Source organism: Arachis hypogaea, chromosome 18 (genome assembly GCF_003086295.3).
Source record: "Arachis hypogaea cultivar Tifrunner chromosome 18, arahy.Tifrunner.gnm2.J5K5, whole genome shotgun sequence".
Lineage (NCBI taxonomy): Eukaryota > Viridiplantae > Streptophyta > Magnoliopsida > Fabales > Fabaceae > Arachis > Arachis hypogaea.
Genome location: NC_092053.1, coordinates 65,748,597 through 65,770,279, shown reverse-complemented (window position 1 = coordinate 65,770,279; position 21,683 = coordinate 65,748,597). Strand labels below are relative to the sequence as shown.

Here is a 21,683-nt window from a genome sequence, read left to right as displayed (position 1 = left end):
TGGGTCTCTCGGGTGTTTGTTGCGCAACTGATCCATTTGCATCTCTAAATTCCAGAGTTAAGCTCTAGTTTCCTGCATAAAACTATGTTGGCTCTTAGAGAGTTCTGCAAGCATGGATGCCAGGTCAGGACAGCTCTGAGGCTGAGCATGTTGGAATAGGAGGTTGTCGAAGTAAATCTGATTGAAGCCTCTCTGAGAATTCGGCTGCTGCCTCTGAGGGTGCTCTCTCCATCCATAGTTTAGTTGATTTCTCCACCCCTGATTAAAGTTGTTGGCATATAGACCATTGTTGGGGTTTCTGGAGAAATTCTCCATGAAATTAACCTGCTCAGGAACGAAATTCCCATATTCATAATTCTCGCCTTGAGGGTAACCACCACTCATATCATAAGAAGTATCCTGAGCATTAACGGCTGAGATTTGCATTCAACCTAGGTGTTGCGTAAGAGCATTAATTTGCTGAGACATGGCCTTGTTCTGAGCAATAAGTTTATTCAAGGCATTCGATTCTATGACTTTTTCCTTCACTGTTGTCCTCTCAAAAGAATATAGATATTGGTTATTAGCAACCATATCAATAAACTCAGTAGCTTTTTCTAGGGTCTTTTTCATGTGGAGTGATCCACCTGCAGAATTATCAAGAGACATTTTGGCCATCTCAGACACGTCATTATAAAATATCTGCAGCTGCATCCACTCTGTGAACATATCCAGAGGGCATCTTCCGATCATTAACTTGTACCTCTCTCAGGCTTCATAGAGGGACTCACCATCTCTCTACCTGAAAGTTTGGATATCAGTCCTTAGCTTCGTCAGCCTTTGAGGTTAGAAATTTGTTAACTACCTTGTCCCAAGTGTCTAAGGTTTCCTTAGGTTGAGTGTCAAACCACTGCTTTGCTCTATCCTTTATAGCAAATGGAAAGAGAAGTAGCTTGTAAACATCAGGATTCACCTCATTAGTCTTCATAGTATCACAGATCTACAGGAAATTAGATATGCACAACCTGGGATCCTTCTGCGGGAGACCGTGAAACTGGCAATTCTGCTGCACTAGAGAAATCAATTAAGGCTTCAACTCAAAATTGTTTGTAGCAACAGGGGGCATAACAATACTATTCCCATAGAAATCTGGGCTAGGCAAAGTATAAAGGCCAAGTATTCTCCTTGGTTGTGCCGCCATATCAAAAGAGGTTCCTTGTTCCTGTTCCTACTTAGAAATAGACAGAAAACAAAGAAAAATGGAAATTTCTTTGTTAGAGTACAGAGAGTTCCTAGTGAGGTATCCTGTATAAAATAAATAAAATAAAATAAAAGAACACAAGTATTTAACCTAAAGATTTCGAAAATAAATAAGAAAAAGGCAAACCACTAATTCGAAAATTAAACAAGGAGCAATACTAATATTTTCGAAAATTAAAAAGGAAAACTACTACGGGGACACCAAACTTAATTTCAAAAATTTAGGAAAAAATTTTAACTAAAATAAAACTCAAATTTTCGAAATTAAAAATAAAAGTAAAAAGGAAAGAACACAAAATTAGAACAAATCAAAATCTAAAAATGCCTAATCTAAGTAATCAGACAACTAGTAGTTATCAATCACAGTCAATCCCTGGCAACTAGGGGTGGGCATGGTTTGGATTTTAAAAAATCCAAACTGGATCCACTCCAGAACCAGTTTTATGGTTTAGGAAACCAAACCAGAACTGGATTGAAGAGCAAAACCGGTTCTAAACCGGTTTGAAAAAACAAAAACCGGTTCTAAACCGGTTTTAAAATTTAAATCCGATTTTATTTACAAACCGGTTTTAAATCCGGTTTTACTTGCAAAACCGGTTTTAAATCCGATTTTTTTAAATCCAAATCTAAAATCCGGTTTTTTTTATAAAATCCAGTTTTAAAACCAGATTTTTGGTAACCAAAAATCCAGTTTTAAAACCAGTTTTTGAAAATCCAGTTTTAAAACCAGTTTCTTCAACCAAAAATCCAATTTTAAAACTAGTTTTTAAAAATTCAATTTTTAAACCAGATATTTTAACAAAAAATCCACTTTTAAAACCAGTTTTTAGAAATTCAATTTTTAAACCATAATTTTTTTAAAAAGTAAAATTAATACTAAAGTCATTTTAAAGTGTATAGGTTCATTACAACTAGAATTTGGTTCTTTATAAATCTAATGACAATAGCTAATCTATATAACATTTAATCATTCTCAAGACATCAAAAGAATACCACCAAAATATCTCTCTAACAAAATATCAAAAGATGCCAAGTTGCCAACAAAATCATCAAACAACCACAGTCTTTGAGGAAAATATATCTGCAAATAACAAAATATACCTTTGTCATTTTAAAACAAATCTTTGAATGAAAGTATTAAACTAAATGAGAATATTAAGCATACCTAGTCATCATCAAGATTATCAATTGATGCCGCCATAGAACAAGCACCATCATTAGAGGAAAATATATCTGCCAAGGGAATCAAATTAATTATCAAGTCTATATTTAACAACTTTTAATTGGTAACTAATACCTAAATTCTAAAATAGAAAGATAACAAAAACAAAAATAAAATAAAATGACAAGAAATATGAAATAAATTTTATACCTTGATCAACTTGTTGAAGAACTTCACCATCATCATCTAAAGCGGAGAAAAGATCTTCCTTAAGCCAATCTCCTGTGCAGACTAAGGCTTCTACCATTCTAGGTGTTAAGGAACTGCGGTATGGATCGAGGACTCTTCCTCCAGTACTAAAGGCAGACTCCGAAGCTACCGTAGAAACAGGTATAGCCAATACCTCACGAGCCATATTTCCAAGAATTGGAAATCGGGTTGAGTTGACCTTCCACCAGTTTAGTATATCGAACTTATGGGAGTATGGCTCGCATTCTTCTTGTAAATATCTATCAAGTTCAGATCTTGTATTTGTTCTGCGACCGGTTGCTTGCAGAAAAAAGCCCATGCCATGAAGATCGGTATTAATGTTGTTGGCTTGAACTTCTTGCGTATCAGCTTCACTTGCTTCCCCAGAACTTTGGTATTGCTGATAGAGTAACTTTATGCACTTGGACAACTTTGACTTCAATTCGCCTCCTTTTTCTTCTCCAAAGAAGTAATCCAAGAAATAATTGACATACTCAATCTTTTGCATTGGATTAAGTACGATAGCAATCAATAACAACATATTCACCGAATCAGGATTGCCCCAATACTTCTCATACTTAACCCTCATCCTTTCTGCCATTGACATAGTACTAAAATCAACAGAATCACAAGAATGACGAATAAATCGTCCAATTGCAAATACTTCCTTCATATACATATCACTGGTAACATATAAGGTACCAGAAACACGTATAGTGGCATCACTGAACACTCGCAAAAATGGTACAATGGACTCAGCATACTCCCAGTCTGAATCAGAAGGAACACCTCTCCCTTTTCCTCCATTCATCTCTCCTATATAGGTATTATCTTTCAAAGCAAGCAACTCAAATGCTTTGCGATGCTTCAAAGCTACCTCTAACATTTGATAGGTAGAATTCCACCGAGTCTCAACATCCATGCAAGGCAAGCCTTTATATTGGATTTTTTCTAGTTCAACACACTTTTGAAACCTACTAGCTCTAGATGGAGAAGATCTAACATACTTTACTGCACTACGAATCCTCAAGACTGATTCATCAATCTCTTTCAACCCCTCTTTTACAATTAAGTTTATAATATGTGCACAACACCTCATATGAATAAATTCACCATTCAAAATAATGCTATTCCAAGAATTCAATCGCTGCTTCAGATATTTAATTGCAACATCGTTAGAGGAGGCATTATCAACTGTCACACTAAAGACCCGATTCAAATTCCAATTATTTAAACAAGATTCAATTGTTGCTCCTATAACCTCTCCTGAATGACTTGTCACTTGACAAAAATTAAGTATTTTTTTATGTAATTTCCAATCCAAATCAACAAAGTGTGCTGTCAAACTCATATAAGTAAAATTTTGAATTGAAGTCCAAGTGTCAGTGGTTAGACATACTCTACCATAATTTGCCAAAAGAAAATCTTGCAACTTCATCTTCTCTTCAGCATAAAGAGCTCCAATGTCACGTGCTAATGTAGTCCGTGAAGGAACTTTGAATCTTGCTTGTAGGGCATGCACAAATTTTCGGAATTTCGGGCTTTCAACGAAGCGAAATGGTAGCTCTTCCCCAATAAACATTTCCACAAGTGCCCTTCGAGCCTCCTCTTGGTCAAATTTGGAAGCACTAGGTGAATTTAAAACACCACGCTCATCTATAGTCGGTGTGGTCGTTGTTTTTCTTCTTTTGTTCGAATCATTATTAGGATTTTGCTTGCATCTTCTCAAATGACCACCCATTGAGCTGGTTCCATTCCCATATTGTATTAAGCTACCACAATATTTGCATTTAGCCTTCTTCTCGGTAGCATTCTCTACATCAAAATGATCCCAGACAGCTGACCGATTCTTACGAACACCTGACGGTGGAGAAGATGGTTGAATGCTAGCGGACATCCCTGTTGCTTCAATATTACTGTTTTCAGTCATCTTGCTCTGCATATAAAGCAAGGTGTACATAACTCAAAATTTGGTGCCAAACATGCTAAAATTAACACAAACTAATCCAAAAAAAAACAGCAGCCAATAAAACTTCAACATTAACTCTACCTTATCCCTATAAAAAGTAGTCACTCAAGCATCAGAATATGTTTAGTAAACTAAATTAGACAATTATTCTTAATTCTGATCAACACACACTGAAACCAAAAATTAAAACTTAAAAAACAACCCTCCGAAACCTTTCCAAACCAGCACGGCAGCCCCTGATTTCCTGTATTTTATTTTATATCTAGTTCTGCTCATGAATCTCAGCCATCCCCTTTTTTTTAACCTATTAATTTTAGAGTGCAATAGCTTCTATCTTCTGTTACACATTCAGAAAGGGGTTTAAAGAAAATGGAAGCTAGCAAGTTAAGTCTTCATTTGCTATCCTATATTTAAGTCTTCATTTGCTATCATATTCCACACCTCAGCTTAAAAGTTCAGAATTGCATTTAATAAAAATATATCTAAAAGCTAATCCTAAAACTATAAAGTACCTAATAAAATAATGTTGAAAGGCATACATAAAATGTAAAATTTACACCACTATAACGATTATATCAACATGCTACAAGGTTTCAACCAGATACAACAATAGATAAGGTTAAAATAGAAAACTTAACGGGGTTCAATTAACCTATCATGATAGGAAGCCCTGCAAGCACATGCTCTATGAACAATGAATAATTCAAGTGGCAAATACAAATATCTCAAATGTCAACAAGCAGAATAATGAAATACATACTACTAAAGAGCAAACTGAATTGATAAGTTAACAATTTGTTTACATGTTAAATCTCATATTAATGTTTGATATTCTGTGTAGACATGATAATGCAACCAAGGAAATATTGAATAAAGATAAAGCATTTAATATAACAGATTGGATTCAACTAGAGGAAGCTATATTTGGACTTTCAAATGTTCTAATTTTTCATAACTCTCCCCAATCCCCATCCCCAAATTAAAACAAATACTAGTACTATGCATGCCACTTCCATCTATCTCTATAACAATACTAGCTATTACTGCATGAACTAAATAATTTAGTTAAGTGTTGCGAGTAAAAATATTGGTCAAGCCCAATTAGGATAGTTTCAATGACTATAAATACAGATAGTTTCAAAATTAGACCTTTTAGTGTGGCAGCTGCTAAACAATTAGGAGCAGAACAAGACAGCAGCAGAACAAGACAGCAGCAGTGTTTCATATCAACAAAATTAAGGTGGGGACTAGTGAAAGCAAGCACTCCTAAGTCCTAAGATCTTGAGTTGTTTCCATTGCCTATATTATAGTTGCTACTTGCTAGAGCGAGATATTCAAGGCAGTAAATAATGATAAGAAAAAGAAGGCCAAGGCAGAACACAGTTAATGATTTTTCAGAACAAAATTCTATTTACAACAAAAATCAGAACAACAAAGCCGGAAACATGTATAAGATAAGTTAGTTTTCTTCAACTAAATAATGATTTTTCATATGATTGCTAATTGAACCACAGTTAATACACTTCTTACTAAAGTTCTTGAATCAATGTCACCATTTGAAGTGTTCTTACTATTCCTCTTATGCAGCATTGTTCAAATTCATCATTCATCCCTGCAACTTCAACTACTAGTCTATTTCTTATGCAGCATTGTTCAAATTCATCATTCATCCCTGCAACTTCAACTACTAGTCTATCTAATTCTAATTCCTATAAGAGATTAGGAGATTGGTTGTTGGTTATATATATATATATAACCAAGTAGCACAATACATATAGAACACTTACGTATTGGCTTAAATCAGCAAGTAGATTTTTTATGAAATCAAGTTTTAGGGGGGTTCAATTTGAAAATTCATACACCGTATATAAACAACTAGCGCTACATATATACTGTATATATTATGGTACATGCATGAACCAAAAAAATAATAAATGAGCATGGCAATCAGTTCATCAAGGATTCAACAAAACAGAACAAATCAGTATACTCATGAAGGAACAAAACAGAACAAATCAACAAAATAGAAAAAACCCAAATAAAACTCAGAACTCAGAACCAAGGGCAAGGAGGAGGCTTACCTCAATTGATGAGCATGAGCTCCGGCGAGCCACCAACGAAAGAAGAAGAGAACCGAAAAAGAGAGAAGACAGAGTCGCGAATGGGAGGTTGAGGCAGAGAGACAGAGTCTCGAATCAAAGTGAAGACTATAGACTCGAAGAGGTAGAGGCCGACGAACCACCGGCGAGCTCCGACGAGAGGCAGAGAGGAAGAAATATTGACGGTGGCGAAGAGTGGATTTGGTTTTGTTGAATGGATTTGTCGAAGAGGAGAAGACTCAATTAGGGTTTTTTTAGATCCGGATCTTAATTTGGATCTGGATCTGGATCCGGATTTAAAACCATTTAAATGGATTGGATCAAAAACCAAATTATAAAATAAATGTAATTTGGTTTGGATTTTTTTTGGTTTAAAACTGGTTTTTTTTAAAATGGTTTGGTTTGGATTTGGTTTAAAATCCAAAATATGGATTTTTTTGCCCACCCCTACTGGCAACAGCGCCAAAAACTTGATGCGAGATTTTGAATACCCACAAACTAACCGGCAAGTGCACCGGGTCTTACCAAGTTGTACCTCAGGTGAGTGAGGGTCGATGCCACGAGGATTGATGTACTGAGCAACAATGGTCGAATGAATCATTTAGTCAGGTAAGCAGAAAGTTGTGTTTTAAGGATTGTGAAACACATTAAACAGTAAATTTAGAGAGTTGGAAAGTAAAGAATAAAAGTGGTGTGAAACATATGAGAGAAAATAGTAAGGCTTCGGAGTTGTTTATTCATCCAGATTAAGTATTCTTACCAACTATTTTAATCATGCAAGATTTATTTTATGGCAAACTGTAATTGACTAAACCCTAATGTCTTAGAGATTTAGTCTCCTCTAACCCAAATCAACCACCAATGTCTTGGTCATTTAATGTAGATTAGAGGGTTAAGAGCAATTCTAGTTTATGGCCACAGAAACCCCGATTGCCCAAAGCTAATAGGATTATATGTCACTTATCCCGATTAGTTCAAGTAATTAGCGATTTAGGAGGAATTTGCTTTCAAGTTGTTGTTCAAGCGAGATAACTCTATCGAGAATCATAAGAACACATATAGAATAAGGGTTATACTGTCGTTCTACCTAGATTCATAAGATGAAGAACGAAAGCAATCTTTGAAACTGAATCAATACATTAATTAAAATAAAAAAATAATAATCTCAATCTATAGAAATAAACAGAGCTCCTAACCTTAACCGATGAGGTTTAGTAGCTCATGACTTACAGAGAAAATAAGGGTTCTAAAAAGTGTGAAAGTGCGGAAGTGAGAAGATCCCCCTACAGGGTGAATATTTTTCCGTTTATATATAACCTAATTTGATTTTGAAAATAAAATAAAATAATAAATCCTAAACCTAAAAGATTTTGTTTGTAAATAAAAATTACAAGAATAAAAGATAAGATAGTAATTCAAAGCTAAATCCGCTAAAGATGCTCCAAGAGTGGGGATTTGTTTCGGATTTCCTGGTGCTAAATGCCAGGATTGACGTTTAGCACCGAAAGGGGGGCAGAAACGCTCCTGGCTTCACTGGTTGCTGGCGTTAAGCACCAAGCTACAGCTTCAAAACTTCTCTTTTTTTTCTCAAAACTCTGCCAAATTGATATGAATTTCACCTGAAACGAATAAAACACTAAAACTACTCAAAGTAGCATCTAAAGAGGATTTTAACACTAAAATATAATTAAACTTACTAAATTCTAACTAAATTTAACTAGAAAATAAGCAAAAAATGGGTATAAGATTGTCACGCATCAACCACACTAAGTCCAGATAATTAGGAATTGTGAGAAATTGGTTTCAAGCTGTAATTCTAATGATATAAATTTTTCACGACTCAAATAAAATTCAAGTAGAATTAGGGTTATTTTCCAATAATTACTAATCTCTAGGATGAAGAACGAAATCAATTCTTAAACAATAATCAAAGCATTAATCAAGAGTAGAAGAATAAACAATTATTAATCCATCAAAGTAAATAGAGCTCCTAACCTTAACAATGGAGAATTAGTTACCCATAGTGTAGAAAAATTCTAAATCCTAATCTAATATAGAAACCTAAAACTAATGAAAGACGGAAGAGAGAATGGAGAGGAAGGAGAGCGAGTGCGTGTCACTTTGGGGAGAAAGGAAGTCCCTTTTTTATAGTAAAACCTCTAAGATTAAACCTAGAATTCAAATTCAAATTAAATTAAAACAAAATCAAATTAAATCAAATCTTTTCTTAATGACTCTTTGACTAGCTAATGATCTTCCTTGTAATTTAAGCTTTGGTGTCTTCAAATCTTCATTAATTACAAAAATTTCTCGGGTATGGGGCTGTTGTACGCGTTCGACACCACTTTGGTGTATTTGGCACCACTTTTTATGTAATTCTGCACTTCCTTGCTGCCTGTCAAGTGCTAAACACGGGAGGAGTGGCGTTTAGCGCCGGGATTCTTGAGAAGAATTACCTTGGACGCAGTTTGGCGCTAAACGCCAATGTAGCGGCATTTAGCACCGTGATGCCAGAAAATAAGTATAAACCATTATATATCGTTGGAAAGTTCTAGAAGTTGAATTTTTAATGCCGCTAAAACTGGGTCAATTGGACCTCTATAGCTCAAGTTTTGCTCGTTGGAGTGTGAAGAGGCTAGGATTGCCAGCATCCACGAATTCTATTTCCACTTGTCTTTAATTCTTGGTTCCTCCTTGTTCTTTTACTTCTCTTTTCCTAACATTTTCTTACAAGAATCCTGAAACCAAGAAAATCAAAGTACTAATAGAGAAGCCTTGAAAATCATATAATTATTAAGCAAAAGTCACAACTTTTCTATAAGAAATGCTAATGAAAAGTGCTTAAGATGCTCACGTATCACAACACCAAACTTAAGTTCTTGCTTGTCCACAAGCAAGCAAAGAATTATCGCTTAGTGGTGCACGAAATTGTGATTACACTTTTCACAACTCCGCACAACTAACCAGCAAGTGCACTGGGTCGTCCAAGTAATACCTTACGTGAGTAAGGGTCGATCCCACGGAGATTGTCGGCTTGAAGCAAGCAATGGTTATTTTGTAAATCTTAGTCAGGAGATTAATGATAAGAGTGATTATATTTATGAAAAATAAATAACATAAAATAAATAGTACTTGTGATTCAGTAATGAGAAATAGGCTGAGGTTCCGGAGCTGCTCTGTCATCTGAATCTCTGCTTTCCTACTGTCTTCTTCTCCAAACACGCATGGCTTCCTTCAATGGCAAGCTGTATGATTGAAAGAACGAAACTCTCGCGCGATCTAGAATTTTCATAATAAATTCGTGTTGTAAGTATAGCTTCTAGACCGACAAGAATTTCTTTCTTACAAAATTTTTGGTTGTCACTTAAGCAAACCCAATAAAATTGATAACCGAGTATTTAAACCTCGGGTCGTCTTTTCAAGGAATTGCAGGGAGGTATGACTTATTATTAGCTATGGAAAAGGTAGAATTTTGGATTTTTTTAAAATAAAGAGCAAGTAATTTAATTGACAAGAAAAATAAATTAATAATAATGAAATCTCTTGGCAAGGTATAAGAATTAGAATTTCTATCCCAGTTATCCTTATTAGATGTGATGAGAATTGGATTTTAATCCCACTTAATTAAGTCAAGTGGACTAATTAATTTAATCCTCAAGTCCTAGTCAATCCCTGTAGGAATACTAGCTTCAGAGCGATCCAAATCAATCAGTAATCTGCCAATTTCAATCACTGCTGAGTTTGACAACTCAAGTGTTACCAATTACTTAACCAAAGCCAAAAGGAAGAAAATGTCTAAATTAAATTAAAAGCATCCATATAAATAAAGCAAAGCAAAGTCAAATCTGAAATACCTCAAATTATATTAAATAAAATATTCAAATCTAAACACAAAGAGTTCATAAACAAAATTCAGAAAATAAATAAAAAGAACATTAAACCTGTGATTGAAGAAGATGAAATCCTAATCCAAAGAGAAATCCTAATCCTAAATCCTAAGAGAGAGGAGAAAGCCTCTCTCTCTATAAACTACATCTAAAACTGAAAATTATGAATTATGAGATGATATCCTGAGTCTCTGCATGTTCCCTGACTTTAATCTATATTTCTGGGCCAAAAACTGGGTCAAAACGTGGCTCAAAATCGCCCCCAGCGTATTCTGTTATTTATGCAGATCGCGCAGGTCACGCGTACGCGTCGTCCACGCGTTCACGTCATCCAGCGTTTTTCCTTGCCACGCGTGCGCGTCATCCACGCATTCGCGTCACTCGTGCGGCTTCCAATTCACGCATTCGCGTCAGGCACGCGAGCGCGCCACTGCGATTTCCTCCATTTCGCGCGGTAGCGTGAGCCATGCGTCCTTAATTTCTTGTGCTCCTTCCATTTTTGCAAGCTTCCTCTCTATTCTCTAAGCCATTCCTGCCTTATAAAGCCTGAAACACTTAACGCACATATCACGACATCGAATGGTATAAAGGAGAAATTAAAATACACAATTTAAAGCTTTAGGAAGCAAGTTTTCAATCATAGAATAAATCTAGGAAGGAATTGTAAAACCATGCAAATCATATGAATAAGTGGGTGAAAAGCTGATGAAAATCACTCAAATTAGCACAAGATAAACCATAAAATAGTGGTTTATCAACCTCCTCACACTTAAACATTAGCATGTCCTCATGCTAAGGTCAAGGAGATAAAGAGAATGAATAAGGGAAAGTGAGACTCATGAAATGCAACCTAAATATAAATGCAACTATATGATAAAATGATTCTATCTACTTGGTTAAAAGTAGACAAGTTCTCCAAGACAAATACAAACCAATTTCCACCAATCTGAATCGTACAATAAAAAGCAAGTAAACTTGTAAGAAGACAGCTCATGAAAGCATGGAACATAGAATTAAGCATTGAACCCTCACTGGTGGTGTATATGCACTCTAGTCTCTCTAGTGTATAGGGCAATCACTCTACTCTTCTCTAATCATGCTTTCTAAACTTTGTTCTTCATCTAACCAATCAACAAAAATTTAGTGTACCAATGCAAACATCATGAGGTCTTTTCAAGGTTGTAATGGGGCTAAAGGTAAAGGTGAGGGTATATATATGGCTAAGTAAGCTATAAATTGAATTTTGATTATCCTAAGCTCTCACCTATATACACACTCTATATACTTTTAAATTCATGCCTTGCTACCCAAAATTCTCACTTTTTCATCACATACTCATGTATCAAATTCTTCTTTAATTTTTATCACATATGCATTGATCTTTTATTAAACTTAACATTGGGGTAATTTTGTCCCCTTATTTATTTACTTATTTATTGAATATTTTTTTTGGATTTTTTTCTTTTTCTCTTTTTTTTTTCTTTTTTTTTTTTAAAAAATAAACATAACTTATCAATGCACATGAATTTTTAATTTTTCTGGTCTCACATGAGTAGGTACCCAAATTTCTAATATTTTATCAAAGTAAAAACATAACACATTCCCTTATTAACCCATGTTCTCACAGTTTCCCCACACTTAGTTGTTACACCATCTCTATCTTAAGCTAACCAAAGATTCAATTGGGGTATTTAATTGTTTTTCGCTTAAGGCTAGTGATGTGGTAAAAAATAGAATAAATGGGGATTAATAGGCTCAAAGTGGCTAACAAAGGTAATTGAAAGGGTAGGCTTATTTGGGATAAGTGAGCAAAAATTAAATAATGGTCTCAATCATATGCAAGCATGTAAATACACTAAATATTGGACATATAGAATGGAACAAAGCAAAGATTGCAATCATATGGAAGAAAACACACAAGAATAAAATATTATGGTTAAATAATGTAACCATATAAATAAGCTCAAAGTCTCACAGGTTGTGTGTTCTTTGGCTCAAAAACCATATTCCAAATACAACTTCAAACAAATTTAACACAAGATTTTAATTAATTATTATTTTTTTAATTTAAATTAGTGAAATTTTTCAAAAATAGGGTCTTAAAAGAAATTTATTACTTTAACCAAGTAGTAACTAAATGCATAAAATCAAACAAATATGCAAATGCAACAACTAATTTAACAAAGAAAATTAAAACATTGGTGTTGAGACAGAAAAGTACTAACCCAGGGAAGTCGGTATCGACCTCCCCACACTTAAAGATTGCACCATCCTCGGTGCATGCTGAGATGTGCAAGTAGACAGGCTGCTTCAACTGATGCTTTTCTCCAAAGATTGTGCAGGTGGACTTGTCTGTCGCCCCATTAAGAAGCTTTTCCTCTCCCTTCATGGTGGCCATCCTGAAAGAAGAGGGAAAAGAAGAAAAGTAACCCAAAAATAAAGATAGAAAACAAATAAAATATGGGTGTTAATGCCAAATAATAAGGGTCTCAAGTACATGGTAGCTACAACATGCAAGTGAGAAAATAGTAGAAGCAAATGGCATATTAATAGTGCAAAAATTTGCAATAAAGGGGAAGAATATGGGTAATGAAAGACAGTGTAAGTTCATGTCAATGCAAAAGGAATACAGGTATCATAAAAGATTGATATTGACAGAAAAATAATATCACCCACATTGTAAAACAAGTCACTAAGCACCAAAATAATACCAGAAAAGATACAACAGTTGAATAAGAAAATTTAATACCAACGGAAAAAATTAAAATGCAATGAATGAAAGTATGCAAATAAATTAAATAAAATAGAATGGAAGTGAAGAAGGATGAGAGGTTAAAGGAATGAAGAAGAAGAAAGTAAAAAAGAAGGAAGAAAGAAGAAAAGATAGAAGAAATTAGGATTAGGGAAGAAAAGATAAGATAATTGGCACTATTCTGGATAAGTTGTGCGATGCAGGCGACGCGGACGCGTGAGGGACGCGGTCGCGTGGTGTGCGATAAGGTCAGGTGACGCGGACGCGTGGGTCACGCGATCGCGTGGCCTGATTTGTGCGATTGGCGCGAGTGCAGCCTCGCATTCGCGCAACTCTCTGTTTCAAACTCATTTTGCCAAAAATCTGGTGACGCGTGGTGTGCGATAAGGTCAGGTGACACGGACGCGTGGGTCACGTGATCGCGTGGCCTAATTTGTGTGATTGGCACGAGTGCAGCCTCGCATTCGCGCAACTCTCTGTTTCAAACTCATTTTGCCAAAAATCTGGTGACGCGTTCGCGTGGGTGACGCGATCGCGTGAATGGCCATATTTGCAAAACGACGCGGGCACGTGGGGCACGTGTTCGCGTGGTAAGGCTTGTGCTTCTAGCACCATTCCAGCCCCACTCCATCATAACTTTCTGCCATACACCTTATTACGTTGATTTTACAGGGCCACGCATTTGCGTGGGTGATGCGGACGCATGGGAGGCTATTTTTCCACATGACGCGGACGCGTTAGCAACGCGGTCGCGTGAGCGTATTTGTGCCAAAGGCACGCCTCCAGCCACACTTTTGCGTGACTTTCTGTTCAATTTTCTTTTCTTCCCAATGCACTGGTGACGCGGACGCGTCGGCGACGCCGTCGTGTCGCGTGCGATTTTTTTTTATAATAATGCAGTATGTAGAATGCAATACTAATATGAATGTTATGCATGATTCCAGGTCCAATCAAAACTCAAAAACAAACAAAACAGACTAGAATTAAAACTGAAAAAGGGACGATCATATCATGGTGGGTTGTTTCCCACCTAGCACTTTTTGTTAAAGTCCTTAAGTTGGACATTTGGTGAGCTCCTTGTCATGGTGGCTTGTGCTTGTACTGATCCTTGAATCCCCACCAATGTTTGTAATTCCAATAGCCTCCGGGATCTCAAACTAGGTGTAGAAAGCCTTCAAGCAGGTTGAAGCAAGTGACAAGGCCCTAAGAGTGTTGATTTCTAGAATGAATTCCGGGGTCCCGAACCTTGCTTTTGCACCCGTCTTTGCCTTGATCATCATTATTCCGACCGGGTGATATGCAGTGTAAATTCTCACTGAGACATCCAAATAGTTTCCTAGACCCATTCAATTGAGAATTGTACCAACCCTTGTACTTCAATTTGGAGCATGCAACCATATTGAACCTTGCATGACAACTCTTACCACTAACCATCTCCCTCTTACTCTTATAGCCATAAAGAGCTCTAAGCTGACCATCTGTCTCAAGTAAAGCATATTCAAGTGAGCTAATTAAGTTTAGAGATGAGAAATTTACCCACTTGAATGAAGGGATGGATGGTGATGGCTTTGGGGGAGAGGTCTCCAATAGCTTTGGCAAGGTGATTTCCAGCTCCATTCCCTTGAGCTCTTCTTTGACAACTTCCACCTCCTTGCAAGCTTCTTCAATTTCAACCTCTTCCTCTTGGTAGCTTTCTTCTAATTCAATCTCTTCTTTATTGTTCACCAAGGACAGGGGAGGTTGTGCTTATTCTTCTTTAATCTCCATGTCAATTCCAATGGGAGAGGATTCAATTGCAAATATGAATTTATCAATGATTGAATCCATCTCTTGATCAACCTCTTCAAAGTCTTCAACCATGATATGCCTTGGAGGTTGTACACCCTCCTCAACATCAATTTCAAACACCTTTGAAGGAGGCTTTATAACTTGACTTTCCCATGGGGGTTCAGCATCTCCTAAGTCTTCAACCACTTCTTCCTCTTCAATAATTACAACTTCCTCCACTTGTTCTAGTACAAAGTCATGCTCCGTACTGTCCACTGGAGTTTCTAGTATCTCCTTCATGTTATGTTCTTCATTAGATTGCCCACATGAAGCCATGGGGGTTCCTTGAGTGTCCGAACGTCGGGAAGGTAGTCTATTTATCGCTTGATTCAATTGGTGAAGTGTGGCATGAAATTTTTTAAATGTTTCCTTGAGTTGCTCCATTGATTCTTGGGGTGATGGATATGGACATGGTGCATAGGGAGGTGGTGGTTCTTGGGAGTAATTGGGTTGGAATTGGGGTGGATAAGGGTTAGGGTCATATGGAGGTGAATGGTGATAGTTGGCTTGTGAGTGTGGTGGTTCAAAGCTGTATTGAGGAGGTGGTTCATAGGCATATGATGGGCTTGGTAATTACAAGGGGGTCCACCATATCTATCATCTTGGTATGCACCTCGGAATGGTTTCTGACTATAGTAATTTGGTGGGTGATGGTTGTCACGAAAGGGTCCACCATAACTATTGTCTCGACATGCATTGTGAAATGGTCGTGGTCCATGGTATCTTGGAGGGTGTTGTTGCCTAAAGGGTTGATCAGATCCTCGTGGCTCCTTCCATCTCTGATTGTTTTGACCTTGATGCATGTTCTTGTTATAATTTCCATTCCTTGCAACAGCATTGGAACCAAACTCAAAGCGAGAGGGGTGAGAATTCATGGTAACTAATAAAAATTAAAAATAAAAATAAAAACAAATAAACAGGTAAAAGAAAAGAAAATAAAATAAAATAAATAAGAGAAAAGGTTTGAAAAAGATTTGATTTTAAGATTAGAAAAAAAAATAAGATAAGTTTGGTGAGAGAAGATAAGTTTTTAAATTAAGAGGTTTTGAAATTTAAATTTTTTAATTTGAAAATTAAATTTTGAATTTTAAATTTTGAATTTTGAATTTTGAATTTTGAAATTTGAAATTTGAAATTTGAAATTTGAAATAAGATAAGATAAGATTTTGAAAAAGATATGATTTTTTTGAAAAAGATTTGAATTTTGAAATTTAAAACTAAGATAAGATAAGATAAAAATTATAAAATAAAAATCTGAATTTTTTTTTAAAATAAAAACAAATAAACAAGCAAAAAGAAAATATTTACAATAACCAATAATAAGGCACACATTTGCAATTCCCCGGCAACGGCGCCATTTTGAAAGAACGAAACTCTCGCGCGATCTAGAATTTTCACAATAAATTCGCGTTGTAAGTATAGCTTCTAGACCGACAAGAATTTCTTTCTTACAAAAGTTTTGGTTGTCACTTAAGCAAACACAATAAAATTGATAACCGAGTATTTAAACCTCGTCGTCTTCTCAAGGAATTGCAGGGAGGTATGACTTATTATTAGATATGGAAAAGGTAGAATTTTGGGTTTTTTTGAAATAAAGAGCAAGTAATTTAATTGACAAGAAAAATAAATTAATGATAATGAAATCTCTTGGCAAGGCATAAGAATTAGAATTCCTATCCCAGTTATCCTTATCAGATGTGATGAGAATTGGGTTTTAATCCCACTTAGTTAAGTCAAGTGGACTAATTAATTTAATCTTCAAGTCCTAGTCAATCCCTGTGGGAATACTAGCTTCAGAGCGATCCAAATCAATCAGTAATCTGCCAATTTCAATCACTGCTGAGTTTGACAACTCAAGTGTTACCAATTACTTAACCAAAGCCAAAAGGAAGAAAATGTCTAAATTAAATTAAAAGCATCCATATAAATAAAGCAAAGCAAAGTCAAATATGAAATACCTCAAATTATATTAAATAAAACATTCAAATGTAAACACAAAGAGTTCATAAACAAAATTGAGAAAATAAATAAAAAGAACATTAAACCTGTGATTGAAGAAGATGAAATCCTAATCCTAAGAGAAATCCTAATCCTAAATCCTAAGAGAGAGGAGAGAACCTCTCTTTCTAAAAACTACATCTAAAATTGAAAATTATGAATTATGAGCTGATATCCTGAGTCTCTACATGTTCCCTGACTTTAATCTGTGTTTCTGGGCCGAAAACTGGGTCAAAACACGACCTGAAATCGCCCCCAACATATTCTGTTATTTCTGCAGATTGCGCAGGTCACGCCTACGTGTCGTCCACGCGTTCGCGTCATCCAGCATTTTTTCTTGCCACGCGTGCGCGTCGTCCACGCATTCGCGTCACTCGTGCGGCTTCCAATTCACGCGTTCGCGTCAGGCACGCGAGCGCGTCACTGCAATTTTCTCCATTTCGCGCGATAGCGTGAGCCATGCGTCCGCGTCGATTCTCGCTGGTCATCTCCTTAATTTCTTGTTCTCCTTCCATTTTTGCAAGCTTCCTCTCCATTCTCTAAGCCATTCCTGCCTTATAAAGCCTGAAACACTTAACGCACAGATCACGGCATCGAATGGTATGAAGGAGAAATTAAAATACACAATTTAAAGCTTTAGGAAGCAAGTTTTCAATCATAGAATAAATCCAGGAAGGAATTGTAAAACCATGCAAATCATATGAATAAGTGGGTGAAAAGCTTATGAAAACCACTCAAATTAGCACAAGATAAACCATAAAATAGTGGTTTATCAATGATCCTCTCGGATGAAAAATACGAGGTACGATCTTTGCACGGCTAATCAACTTTCGGATTGCTCATCTCGGATGAAAAATACCATGTACAACTACCGCACGGCTAATCATGTGTCGGTTCCCACTAGCGTCGGAATAGGACCTTTATCCTTTTGCACACTGTCACTGCACCCAACATTCGTGAGTTTGAAGCTCGTCACAGTAATTCCTTCCCAGATCCTACTCGGAATACCACAAACAAGGTTTAGACATTCTGGATCCTAGGAATGCTACCAATTGGTTCTAGCTTATACCATGAAGGTTCTAACCTCCGGACTCGGTCCGTGGATCAGAAACCCAAGAGATACGCACTCAAGCTGTCGTCCAATGACTACGTTGAGCTCAGATAGAATGGAGTGATTGTCAGGAACGTGTTCATAGGGTTGAGGATAATGATGAGTGTCACGGATCATCATATTCTCCATATTGAAGTACGAGTGAGTATCTTAGAATAGAATCAAGCGTGATTGAATAGAAAACAATAGTAATTGCATTAATCCATTGAAACACAGCAGAGCTCCTCACCCCCACCTATGGGGTTTAGAGACTCATGCCATCAAAGATACAATATGGAATGTAAAAAATGTCATGAGTTACTGAATGAATCTCTAAAAGTAGTTTTTATACTAAACTAGTAACTTAGGGTTACAGAAATCGAGTAACTAGGTGTAGATAGTGCAGAATTCCACTTCCGGGGCCCACTTGGTGAGTGTTTGGGCTTTGCTTTCAAGCTTCCACGTGCATATGCCTCATATTGGAGTTAAACGCCACCCTGGGTGCCAAAATGGGCGTTTAACGCCGAAAAGTATGCCAGTTCTGGCGTTTTACGCCAGAAAGTTTTTGGCTGGCTTTTAACGCCAGTTTGGGCCATCAAATCTCGAGAAAAGTATGAACTATTATATATTGCTGGAAAGCCCAAGATGTCTACTTTCCGACGCAATTAAGAGCGCACCAATTGGGCTTCTGTAGCTCCCGAAAATCCATTTAGAGTGCAGGAGGGTCAGAATCCAATAGCATCTACAGTCCTTTCTCAGCTTCTGAATCAGATTTTTGCTCAAGTCCCTCAATTTCAGCCAGAAAATACCTGAAATTACAGAAAAATATACAAACTCATAGTAAAGCCTAGAAATGTGATTTTTGAATAAAAACTAATAAAAACATAATAAAAAGTAACTAAAATATACTAAAAACTACCTAAAAACAATGCCAAAAAGGGTATAAATTATCCGCTCATCACAACACCAAACTTAAATTGTTGCTTGTCCCCAAGCAACTAAAAATAAAATAGGATAAAAAGAAGAGAATATACAATAAATTCCAAAAACATCAATGAAGATTAGTTTTAATTAGATGAGCGGGACTAATGGCTTTTTACTTCTGAACAGTTTTGGCATTTCACTTTATCATGTGAAGTTCAGAATGATTGGCATCCATAGGAACTCAGAATTCAGATAGTGTTATTGATTCTCCTAGTTTAGTATGTTGATTCTTGAACACAGCTACTTTATGAGTCTAGGCCGTGACCCTAAGCATTTTGTTTTCCAGTATTACCACCGGATACATAAATGCCACAGACACATAACTGGGTGAACCTTTTCAGATTGTGACTCAGCTTTGCTAGAGTCCCCAGTTAGAGGTGCCTAGAGCTCTTAAGCACACTTTTTTGTTTTGGACCACGACTTTAACTGCTCAGTCTCAAACTTTTCGCTTGACACCTTCACGCCACAAGCACATAGTTAGGGACAACTTGGTTTAGCCGCTTAGGCCAGAATTTTATTCCTTTGGGCCCTCCTATCCATTAATGCTCAAAGCCTTGGGTCCTTTTTACCGTTGCCTTTTAGTTTAAATTGTTACTGGCTTTTTCTTCTTGCTTTTTCTTTTTCTTTCTTTTTCTTTTATTTTTCGCCACATTTTGTGTTTTTTTTTTCACTTCTTTTTCTTGCTTCAAGAATCAATTTTATGATTTTTCAGATTATCAATAACATGTCTCCTTTTTCATTATTCTTTCAAGAGCCAACAATTTTAACATTCATAAACTCCACTATAAAAAATATGCACTGTTCAAGCATTCATTCAGAAAACAAAAAGTATTGCCACCACATCAAAATAATTAAACTAATTTCAAGATAAATTTCGAAATCCATGTACTTCTTGTTCTTTTGCAATTAAAAACATTTTTCATTTAAGAAAGGTGAAGGATTCATAGGACATTCATAGCTTTAAGACATAGACATTAGACACTAATGATCATGTAATAAAGACATAAACATAAATAAAACATGAAGCATAGAAATCGAAAACAGAAAAATAAGAACAAGGAGATTAAAGAACGGGTCCACCTTAGTGATGGCGGCTAGTTCTTCCTCTTGAAGATCTTATGGAGTGCTTGAGCTTCTCTATGTCTATTTCTTTCCTTTGTTGCTCCTCTTCCTAGAAGTTTCTCTGCCCTTAGGTGCCATTAGTGGTTATGGAAAGCAAAAAGCTGAGCTTTTCCACACCAAACTTAAAAGGTTTGCTCGTCCTCGAGAAAAAGTAGATAGAAGGGAGTAGAAGAAAAATGATGCAATTAATTTTGAAAACTTATTATTGTATGCAAGAAAAATTAAAAAGAGTTGAAAAGAATTTGAAAGGATAGGTAAGTTTTGAAAACGTTTTGGAAGGATGTGAAAAGAATTGAAAAAAAAGAATTAAAAAGAATTAGAAAGATTATTAATTTTTGAAAATAGAAATTGAAAGATGAACGTTTAAAATATGTTTGATGTAAAAAATTATGAATTAAAACATGAAAAATTGAAAAAAAATCAAATTGGAAAAAAATTACCTCCCTTGTGTCATCCTGGCGTTAAACGCCCAGAATGCTATCTGTTCTGGCGTTTAACACCCACTTGACTGCCATTTTGGGCGTTTGACGCCCAGCCAGATATCCTGGCTGGCGTTAAATGCCAGGAATGCTTCTTTACTGGGCGTTTTTCTAAATGCCCAGAATGCTGCCTGCATGGGCGTTAAATGCCCATTCTGCTATCCTTACTGGCGTTTAAACACCAGTAAGCCTGTCCTCCAGGGTGTGCTGTTTTTGATGCTGTTTTTGATTTTGCCTTAATTCTGCAGCTGTTTTTATGACTCCACATGATCATCAACCTAAAGAAAACATAAACTAACAATGGAAAATGAAATGAAAGAGTAATTAACATAGATAAATAAGATTGGGTTGCCTCCCAATAAGTGCTTCTTTACTGTCTTTAGCTGGACTTTTACTGAGCTTTTAATTTAGTCTCGGTTTTGAGCACTCTTGCTCAACATTGCCTTCAAGATATGGTGACACACTTGTAATCACATGTGGTCCCTTCCACCGGGATTTCAATTTCCCAGGGAATAATCTGAGCCTAGATTTAAACAGCAGGACCTTCTGTCCTGGCTTAAAGACTCTAGATGACAGCCTTTTGTCATGCCATCTTTTTGCTTTCTCCTTGTAGATTTTAGCATTTTTGAAAGCAATGAGTCTGAATTCCTCTAGCTCATTCAACTGGAGTAATCTCTTCTCTCCAGCTACCTTAGCATCAAGGTTGAGGAACCTGGTTGCCCAATAGGCCTTGTATTCCAGTTCCACTGGCAGATGACAGGCTTTTCCATACACAAGCTGGTATGGAGAGGTCCCTATAGGAGTCTTGAATGTGGTTCTGTATGCC

General features: G+C 36.3%; 1 protein-coding gene across 1 annotated transcript; it reads right to left on the bottom strand.

Annotated features, from left to right (window-relative positions):
* Positions 1-2,398: 2,398 nt before the first annotated feature.
* Positions 2,399-4,576, bottom strand: LOC112773069 (zinc finger BED domain-containing protein RICESLEEPER 2-like). Its single transcript, XM_025818107.3, has 2 exons — positions 2,612-4,576; positions 2,399-2,472 (listed from the first exon to the last, which is right to left on the bottom strand). Exons 1-2 carry the CDS (start codon positions 4,545-4,547, stop codon positions 2,405-2,407), a joined length of 2,004 nt encoding a protein of 667 aa, XP_025673892.2. The 5' UTR covers positions 4,548-4,576; the 3' UTR covers positions 2,399-2,404.
* Between the last annotated feature and the right edge of the window lie 17,107 nt (positions 4,577-21,683).